Genomic DNA, 10,624 nt, shown 5'->3' on the forward strand with positions numbered 1-10,624 from the left:
CTAGAGTCTTTAAATTTATGCGTCTTTTATTCCTCAAGTTTAAGATTGTACATGGCGTTCAATGTTGTGTTGGCATTCTTTTAGGAATTAGTATCTATAGGGACATATTGAAACCGTGTGAAATCTCAGTCATCGAATTTCGTAATCCGTTTATATGATAACTAGTGTTAAGACGCGTGTATTCCATATCAATGAATATAAAATTTTAAAAATTATTTAAATATTATTAAACTATATGATTGAGTTATAAAATAAAATTTTAAAAAGCACAAGCTCTTGAAAATGATGAATATTCATCCTACTTAGCCAACTTAATAAAGAAAAAAATGTTATCACACAAAAGTACTCTAATGTCTCATCATAACGTTAATATATGAGCTATATAGTTATTTTAATAGCTCGACCTAATATAATACAGTAATATCTTGACTCTTACTCAAATATCATTCGATAATTCAGTATTGTCGATGTCCTAAAAATAATAAATTTTATTTGCTCAAGTACCTAATATGAGTTTAATCTTATTCCTGTTGGAACTCATAAATATTCAAACAAATCTTAACAGAAAAAGAGCTTAAATTTTCAAACGTATATTACTCTTAATCTCAACATTGATGTGAAAATATCCTTTTTTTTTTAATCAAATCTTACTTCCAACAACATACATACTCTTATATTTTAAAATATTCTCACGTAATTATTTTTTAGCTTACTGTTATATAATATTAGATAAATAACTTTATGAAAATTTTAATACATAATTCTAAAATCCAGAAAGTTACTATGAATTAGTTTGGTTAATATGAATTTTAGATATAGGTATTCATGCCCTAAAAATATCAAAAGTATTTATTTTTTTGGAGAAGCAACCTTTTTCAGCTTTTGCTTAAAAGCTAAAAAAATTGTTGAGGAAATAGTTGAAAACGCAAACTACAGTATATACACCTTCCAGCTGTGAAATCTTTACTTAACTTTGTATAACATTAAGAAATTAAAAATACTATATCAACTGTCAGTATTTAATAAATGAGATAGCATGTTACTTAGTTTAATAAAAATATAATAGATAAAATATTATATTAGAAAATAAATGTGAATCTTCATACTCTTATAGAGAAAAATGTGTTCCTTTCCGTTGTAAAACAATGCCCATCTTATTTTTACTGTGTAAGTGGTTGTTAAATAAATTCTTTAGTTTAAATTTGTTTTTAAAATATTGTAGTCCTTACACTTCAAATTGAAACGACATTTAAGAAGAAGAGTTGAACTTTTCCAGGATTTGGTAAGAAAGTGTTTAAGTCAAAGCATATTTCATTATTTAGTTTAGAATTATTGTTTATCTTATTTTGTGTTCAAGTAATAAAATCTAAAAGGAAAGAATTACATATAACATAAAATATTAATTAGCTTTAAAGTCCTAAATATTAGGACTTCCTACATAATTCAAATAAGGAAAGACTTAATTACTAAAAATTTAATTAATTTTAAATTATTAAATATTAGAAAAATAAAATGACTATTTTGTCTAGTGTGAAATTTATATTTAAAGGGTAAAAAAAACGAACGACATTTCGTTAAGGAATTTTCTGCTTTTAATATAGTATAGATAGATAGATGAAAGTAAGTTGCGGATTCCTCGGCCAAAACCTACACAACATTTACAAGCTTCACAAGTCTTTGATACTTATGAAAACGTTCTCTGAGTAATTGTTAACTCCCACATCGGCTCATTAGGGATGGAATGGTCTCTTTATATAGTCTTAAAATCCTCATTTCAAGAATTAGTTTTTAGTGTTGATTTAGATAAGTTTATTTATTTATTTTGATATCAAAGTGAGGCTCGTCTTTGTTTTAGAGTGGGCTTAGCCACTATTCTCCTATATTTCTTCCAATCCTCTCCCTATAAATTCTACTCCTTCCGTTTCAGTTTATATGAATCTATTTCCTTTTTGTCCGTTCCAAAAAGAATGATCCTTTTTAAAATTTGGAAACAATTTAATTTAAACGTCTAATTCTACCCTTAATGAGAAGTTTTTATAACAACATAAATACTTTGGACCCCTTTTTGACTTGTTTACGACCACAAATTTTAAAAATCTTCATTTTTTCTTAATTTTCGTGCCCAATCAAACAGGTAGACATAAATTGGAACGAGTGGAGTACTTTGTTAGCCGTTCGAGCCAAATTTAACAGCCGCTAGTCAAAGATCAATTCCACAATTTTGAAGCAAAAAACTAATTACAATAACTAGCTGGTGAAAAAAAAAAAACATCAACCGCATCTCAACCTACACTAGATAATCCAAATCACTTTCAGCAATGAAAAATATACCTTCAGTTCCAAAGTAACGTGAAATACAAATTATTTCAATGTTCTACAACAACAACAACAACAACAATAACAATCCAGTATAATCCCACTAGTAGGTCTGGGGAGGGTAGTGTGTACGCAGACCTTATCCCTACCCTGGGGTAAAGAGGCTGTTTCCAAATAAAAATAGATCATCGTCCTATAAAATCCAAAAAATCTGGTGAATTTTAAAACAAAATAGAATACTTTTTGAAATAAAATACAACACTTGAAAAACTCAGCTTTGAAAGGGAAAATTAAAAAAAAAAAAGAGATTATGTGCGAGAGAGAGAGAGAGATGTGCATTTCATATACACTGATGTATATGTTTAAAAAGCTACCTTAACATAAAGCATAATTGATTCTACACCACGGATATTCTTTATAAATTTAGTGTGTATACAAAAACAACTGAGTATACATAAATTATACGTCGGGTATACACTCTGGATACACTGGCAACTTCAGTACACACACACACGTTAGGGCTACACTCAGTATACACTTTAGATACACAAATACACTCGGGATACTTAATATATATACAAATAATACACTGTCAAACATAGGATACAATGCATATACAATTTTCATACACTGTATAACAATGTTTATAAAACTTTTATACAAGTATCGTGTATATATAACTTTATATAAGTGTATATACAACTTTACACACAAATTTAATACAAGTACCGTCCTACCATCCCACTTAAAATCGAAGGAAGAAATTCAAAAATAGCTAGATTTACAAGTGGTAATTGAAAAATAGCCACAGTTTTAAAAGTAATCGAAATTTAGTCACTTTTCATGTAAAGATAAATCTGAACGAAAACACTGTTCAAAATCCAGAAAATATTCCAGCATAATATACTGGAGTTCCAGTATAATATATCGGTCCAGCATAATATGCCGGAAGTTCATACACAGGTGCTCCAATCTCCAGTATATTATGCTGGAACTTTTCGCGCGTTGGAGTTCCAGCATAATATGCTGGAAGTTCATACACAAGTGCACAAATCTCCAGTATATTATGCTGGACCGGTTCGTATTGCAGCAAAATAGTGGTTATTTTTTAATGACTTTGCAAACGCTGACTATTTTTCAATTACAAGTCCGAAAACTGGTTAGCCCGTGCTATTTTTGCAAAATCGAACCCACCACAACTAAAGATCTTCATTAAACTAACACCATTAGAAGAAGCTATTGCGAGCGATTTTGGATGTCTGGTAATTCAAAAAAAAGGTTCCTTTGAACCAACTTGTAAAGTACCAAAATCAATGAAACTTAGTTGAACAACTGATTCTCCACACTTAGATTTTTTCGTAACTTTTAAAATCTCAGCAACTTGCACTCATTAGTTTGAGTTTAACTGTGAAGTCATTAAATCCCAAACTCCATTTATTAGGACATTGAGAAACTTAAGATAAAGGAAAAATAGATAGAGAGAAAGAAAACATTCTAGAAAAAAGAAGAGAGAAATGTAACATAAAAACAAAAGTAAGAGAGAAAGTGTTTGACTGAAAATAGTAAATGTCAGGGTAGTGAACATGGGAATGAGAAAAAAGTAGTTTTGGGAAGGAAAAAGCACATTTGGAAGAGAAAATTTGTAGTATTTGTTTACCTAAGTGAGCTATGATTTGATATTAAGACCCGATCAATCTTATGAGCTTGTCAGGTCTTTCACCGTCTATTTTTCCTAAAAATGTGAAACTGTGCAATTATAGCAAATGAACACCACTTCAGTGAGAATATGGCATTTTCATAGACTTCTTCAGTCATTGATTCACATTCTCACTGAAGCTAAAATGGCAAATTCAATCATATGATACAGAAAATTTAGGACAACATAAAATTTCCCAAGCAAAAAGCAAGAAGCTAGTTTGTTTAGATTCAACAGTGACACATCTATGTTACAAGTTCTGATCAATATTTCTCACAGAGACAACAAACATAGGGATGCAAAAGGAAAGCTTGAGAATATTACTGCCAAGTTTATCAGTTTATAGAAATAGGAATGTATTTTTGTTCAACCATGTTAAAAGTTTGGCTCCTTTTTTAAGTCAACTTGTGAATGGTTTTCATATCAGCAGCTTCCTGGATAGTCCCCTTCTCAACATGGTCCCACCACTTGAACAAGAAGTTGTCGACGACAAGTCTGAACCAAGGGGATAGCTTCAAACCTTCCTCACCTGCATCTGCTTTCCTCAAAAGTTCTTTCAGTTGTTCTTGGTTCACATATTTGATATCAGCAACTTCATCTGGGTTCGGGTTCACATTAACATCACGGACGATGAATAGAAGATAATCAACTGCAATAACAAAGAAAGATCAGTCACAAGTTATACCACGTTCCACTCTCTGTGAGATCAAATGCAATCAACAAATGTTTGATACTAGTAAATCCCTTGCAAAAGATCAAAAGTAGTTCAACAAATGATAGAGACACTAAGATCAAAGTACAAAAGTGATGCGTCATTACGTTCATGCTCTCCCCACTTTCCATCAGATGGTGCCTTGTAAAGCATACGGCCCAATGGCGTGAACTGGTCAACTGGGACATCTTCAGCTGGAATGCCCAATTCATCAAGAAGCTTCCTTTGTGCAGCGTTTCTTACCCCTAAAGTTTGAAATCATGACAGAATTTAGATAGATTTAATTAGAACTTATGACATAGAATGAGTTAAAGAAGAGAAGCTGGTGTAAAATTAGAAATTCAGCTCAAACAGAAAACATACCAAGTGCATTCTCCTCAATTAGCTCAGACTCACGGTAGAGCGGATGGCTGCAGCATGTGTTCGTCCACACCAAAGGAAAGGTTACCTTTGTTGCAGATCGTTGCTACACATAGAACGCGACAATAACATATATTAAGCATTTTAATCTTCGAAAGCTACAACAATGCATCTCAACTACAATAATTTGACAACTTATGACTGCTTATTTTATAGCTTGTGTCAATACTAATATTCTAATATTGAGATGATATCTGACAATACCAAGAACTCCCACTATTGTACTCTATATAATCATTCAGCAGATTACTTCAACTAGCCGTTTCTATAAATATTTGTAAAATTATTAGAAAGGAAAAGAAACAACTGAGGTGTTTTGACAGCAATTACACTGCAAAACTTGCACCTTATTTATGCCACATACCTGAAGAAGAAGTTCATACTTTGAGTTGAAAAGAAATACACTGAAAGCTCTGTGCAGCAAATTCAAAGATTCAATCTTTTCCATCAAATGACCTGCACATCAATAGTAGATTATTTGGGCAAAAATATAAGACATGAAAAAGCATTGATTGTATAAACAAGAATGTGATGCTTTCTCTTTTCTTGTCCTGGTTGTGAGTGGAAACAGAGAAGTTTTCCTTTCTTACTATGTTCTTGACAGCTAAAAGCTGAATGTGAAATAGTAGCCATCCTTTCATCCTCTCTTAATCTAATACTAGAGTTTACTTAGCTACCAGTCAATAAAATCAACACCTTTGATTACCAGATAATATAAACACAGAAGGGAGGAAAGTTTACTATTCTAGTCTCTCCATGTCTCACTTTTCTATTAAGGAAGAAAATGTGAGGGACTTGTTTTCATATTCCTTTCTGTACAATAAAGCACTTGCAATCATTGCAAAAAGAATGCAGCTGATCTAGTGATGCTTCGTGCCGCTCTCTATTCTTCCACCCTAATAATAGCCAATATCCTAGCACATTGCCACCAAATAGCCAGCTAATGTAGTTAAAAGAATCTAGACTTTCTAGACTCTTTAACGAGGTTTTTTCCAGTGATGCAAAGTGAATGCTTTTCGATAGCTAAGCTCTGTAAAGGTGATTTGGATTTACACAAATCTTCACAGCATAAAATTCCAATTAGCTGCCTAACCAATAGATTTCCTAAAAATGATCGAAGAAGAAAACAGAGGTCTCTCTAAAAAGGACACTGCTGAATTTTGTACCTACTTCATCCAAAAGCTTTAAACTGGTGGAGAAGAGACATTTATTTATTTATTTTAGTTCTGGAACATGCTCCCTTCAAGTAACCAAATACCTTGGCGGGCAAAGCACCTTTCTTGAATTGTGTGACTAGCTCATTTAAAATTTTAAACAGTTTCATAGAGGACACATGTATTTATTTAGTTTAGGGTTGCAACAAACACCACTTTGATTTAGTTGGAATTTCCCAGTGAAGAAAGTGTGTCCATCACCAAGGCAAGGGATGTGAATAATAGAATGTTTAGCACAAAATGCAGAGAAAGACTCCACCACATATTTGCTGAATATAAATCAGCGAAAATGCAAGATCGAAATGAATCTAGTATGATCTAACTTTTATTTTTGAAAGGGAAAATGATGCTGATTGATTCAATAGATGCTATCACCTAAAGAAGATAAGAATAAGATTGAAGGTTGCAGCAAGCATCTTTTCACTTTATCAAGAGATCTAAAAAGTAAAGTATTTAAAGTTAGAAAATCTGCGACTTCTAGATTATCCACCACACCAAACTCCCTTGATTATGTTTACCGAACATGACATGGCATCGACATTGAATCACAGAAACCTTCAATGTCAAAATAAGATGCAGCCACCTAGGGAAATACACAAGAAGATACAACACAAGGACATTTCAAAGGCGAAGCGAAAATCTGAACTTACAATTGTACTTGGTGTCATGACCAACAACCTGGTCATTCTCATCCACCAAAATACATCTGCAAGAGTTAAAGAAGAGAAAGTGTTAAACAAGGAGAAGACGGTTAGAAAGTTGTGGAAACTCTATCAGTGCAGATCATACATTGACGACAACAAGTAGAAAGAAAATCTAGAACAGATTGGCTTTCTGAGTCATGAAATGCGACTTAAGTTCACAAAAGCACAGAGGCGGAGCTAGTTTATGAAGTGCGGATTCAAACGAACCCAATAGCTTTTGCTTAGACCCTGTATTTATATTAGGAAATCCATTAAATATGTCTATATATTAAATTACGAACCCAATAACTACAATGAGCTATGGGTTTGTGTGCAAGTTCAAAGCCCATAAACTTCAAATCCTGGCTACAATTAAAGAGGCAAAAATTAGATCTCATCTTGCATGTAGAATAGCAATCTTCCTTAAATTTAGAAAGTCAAGTATTTTCTCCCAAATATAAGAAACAAATAGCAGGTACGTCGTAACTTATAATTAAAACAATAGCAATCTAATTAAAATTCATTGATGTCGCAAGTAAAACAACAAAGTAACTTGATATTCGGCTTAAATTATGTATATTTATATGCATGTTGCCTCGCATTTTACTCATGTTTCGTAAATTTCGGATGTATAATGTAATAATTGTTGTATTTTAATTTGTAGGAGTCCTCCAGAGGCAATGTGGGACCAGTTTCCAGAACCTCAAAAATCCCAGCGCTAGAGTAGCGCCCATTCGCGTATAAAAGCAAGACTAAGCCTATTTTGAGGGGAGAGACGCCACTTTGAGAGAAAAACACAAGCACAGAACACTCGGGAACAAGGATTCTCAGTTTTTCTTCTCTTCTCTTCCTTTAATCTCATAGTTTATTAGTTTTAGAGTTGTGGGTGCTACATGAACATTGTAGTTTGAAGCTTGAGTTTTTCTTATTATTTTATCATATTGGTTTATTTATTCAATTTTGAACATAATTATTTGATTGTTTGATCACCAATTGAATACTATCTATAAATCTAGGATTGAACTCGGGAGAGAGAATTCTAGATTGCATATAAGATTGAGTAGAGCAAGATCTTGAACTCGAGCATCGGGAACGGATTTGCGGTTAGGATAGGGATATACCTAATCGCCTTGCTTGGTTATTATACGGGAATTATTAATGCGTTCTTGTTAATCCTAATTCCATAGGAATATAGGCGTTAGGTTAACTTGAATAGGCGAGTAGTACTTCGGGAGAAGGCTACGAGCAATATTAACCCTGTCAATCAATAAACCAGATAAATTAATTAGATGATTTAAGTGAAAAACTCAACGGGATTGTTAGTTAACCCATAGCTGTGGAATATTTTCTCCCATTGAATTCATCTCTAAGATTGCAGACTTGTTTCCTTTAATCTCTTAGTTTGTTACTCTAGATTAGTTTTAGTCAAATATTCATACTTTAGGATTCGCTTGAATAGATTAATTGTTTGGGTTTAATTTAGTTGATAGTTAATCACAAGTCCTTGTGGGTACGATATTTGGACTTACAATCCTATATTACTTGTCGACCACGTATACTTGCGTGTGCGTTTGGGAGCAACACAACTCTCTTACCTTAAATCTTTATAGTAATTTCACATTTAAATCTGAATCCAACATCAACAAAACAACAACAACAACAACAACAACATACCCAGTTTAATCCCACACGTGTGGTTTGGGGAGTGTAGTGTGTCCGCAGACCTTACCCCTACCTTGGGAAGGTAGACAAATATGAATCCAATACCACATATTAAAATTGTATTGGGCATGAAAGGATATACACTCAACTGAAAAATGTGTTTGATGAAATCATTTTCTAGTGTTTGGTTACTTTGAATTAAAATGTTTAGAAAATCTTTCCATGAAAAGGAGAAAAATGACTTTTGTCACTTATGGGGAGAAGTAGTTTTCCTTTATAGATATCTTTATCTCTACCTTCATAAAACTTGCTTCTGTCAATACATTGACACTGTTTGTTAACTTTTGTAAATTATATCCTGATGCCGTATTGTATAACTTGTACGATTTTCACATATGACCAGTTCATGCCCAATCAATCAAAAGCCAGAAAGATCAAGAAAATGATTTTAAGAAGAAATAGCATATGCATATAATTTAATTTAAATGAAAAATCAATGAATGAATTTCAAACAAGCTGAGGTTGGCTATATGAATCTTGTGTATCCGTTCCGCTTTACTAAAGCTCAATTTCATTAATTAAACATTCTGTCTAAAAAAAGCAAATTAAAGATTCTAGACATTCTCTAAATCTCACATTGACATATATACAATAGATGTAAGACTTTGTGGCAAAAATGAAACAATTAGTATAAGGGAGGAGAGAGAACGAACTCGTCTTCAAACATGAGACGGCGTTGGACAGCGTCCATATTGGCATCAGCAACAACATCACCCATTCTGCAGCAAAATAGTGAGATTTGATTGGAGAAGAAGAGAGTGAGAGTAATAACGGTGAAGAAGGAGAAGTTATTATATAAGAGAAGATTTAAGGTGACAGATTTGAATAAGATTGGCGTAGTCAGTCAGATTTAAGTTATTGGAGTTTCCGCCATCACTTGTTGATTCTTTTTCTTACCCTTTTGTTATTATCCTTACATTATTCCCTCCCTTGACCATTACCTAACATTCTCACTATCGTAACAAATTTAACCAAAAAGAATAATAAGAAGAAATGGTTTATTATACTAACTTTACTCTAACGAATAATGGAAGGTAAATAAAATATTCGTAAGCAAGATTAGTGTTACAAAACGAAACTTGAGAAGAGATCTTTGAAATCATTTTAAAAAATTGTTCAAATAAAAATTTTCACTTAAAGAACAAAAAGGAAACATAACAATTGCGAATGAGTAAATCTGCATCTTCCAATTGAATTGTCTTTCTTTTCTAATTTTGATTGGAAAAGAAAATCACTAGTTCCAGTAAACTACCGAGATGTCTTATTCAATGATAATACTAGTGCTGTTTAGCTGATATTTTCTTACTACGCATTCACTATTTTCGGTCAAAGTCAAGTTTGGCATATTGTAGTTATTTATCTATGTGATGCCTGCAAAAGAAAAGGAATACAACTCTAGATTAACTATAGTTCCTCCATCTCATTTTATGTGTTGATATCTGATTAGATTAGATATGAAGTTTAAAAAAAAAAACTATTTTAAATATATTTAGTTCCCTTTTTTTTATGGCTTTTTCAATATCGTATTTCGTTTCAACTTTGTTGTGATGATGTTGTCCTTGAGCTGAGGGTCTAATCGAAAATAAAATCGCTATCTTCACAAGGTAAGAGTATCCTCATCAGATCTCACTTATGAGATTATACGAGATTTGTTATTGTTTATTTGTTGTTGTAAATATATTGTTTTAAGCAAAACTAAAGATAAAATAAATTTAGATTATTTTCTTTAGAATATTAAAAAGTGTCTTCGTTTAATGAGTCCGAAGTCAAAGTGTAATTTTTTTTGGACTCACTAGAAAAAAATAACCGGTGATCATTTTATGTATAGCGCATGCAATCCATGCGCTATACTTCTTAATTG

At 32.3% G+C, this 10,624-nt stretch overlaps 1 protein-coding gene across 1 annotated transcript; it reads right to left on the reverse strand.

Annotated features, from left to right (window-relative positions):
* Positions 1-4,204: 4,204 nt before the first annotated feature.
* LOC107808544 (isopentenyl-diphosphate Delta-isomerase I) lies at positions 4,205-9,632 on the reverse strand. The gene is made up of 6 exons (XM_016633077.2): positions 9,417-9,632; positions 7,009-7,064; positions 5,509-5,600; positions 5,088-5,190; positions 4,832-4,969; positions 4,205-4,661 (listed from the first exon to the last, which is right to left on the reverse strand). The coding sequence occupies exons 1-6, from the start codon at positions 9,479-9,481 to the stop codon at positions 4,408-4,410; spliced, it is 708 nt and encodes a 235-aa protein (XP_016488563.1). The 5' UTR covers positions 9,482-9,632; the 3' UTR covers positions 4,205-4,407.
* Between the last annotated feature and the right edge of the window lie 992 nt (positions 9,633-10,624).

This window comes from Nicotiana tabacum, chromosome 13, assembly GCF_000715075.1.
Source record: "Nicotiana tabacum cultivar K326 chromosome 13, ASM71507v2, whole genome shotgun sequence".
Lineage (NCBI taxonomy): Eukaryota > Viridiplantae > Streptophyta > Magnoliopsida > Solanales > Solanaceae > Nicotiana > Nicotiana tabacum.

Bases quoted from the DNA above. Each gene is read 5' to 3' on its own strand.
- LOC107808544 (XM_016633077.2), bottom strand. From the start codon at position 9,481: ATGGGTGATGTTGTTGCTGATGCCAATATGGACGCTGTCCAACGCCGT. The intron at 5,191-5,508 runs GTATGTGGCATA...TTCTATGTGTAG, and splicing joins AGTATGAACTTCTTCTTCAG to CAACGATCTGCAACAAAGGT. The intron at 4,662-4,831 runs GTAATGACGCAT...TTGTTATTGCAG, and splicing joins AAAGTGGGGAGAGCATGAAC to TTGATTATCTTCTATTCATC.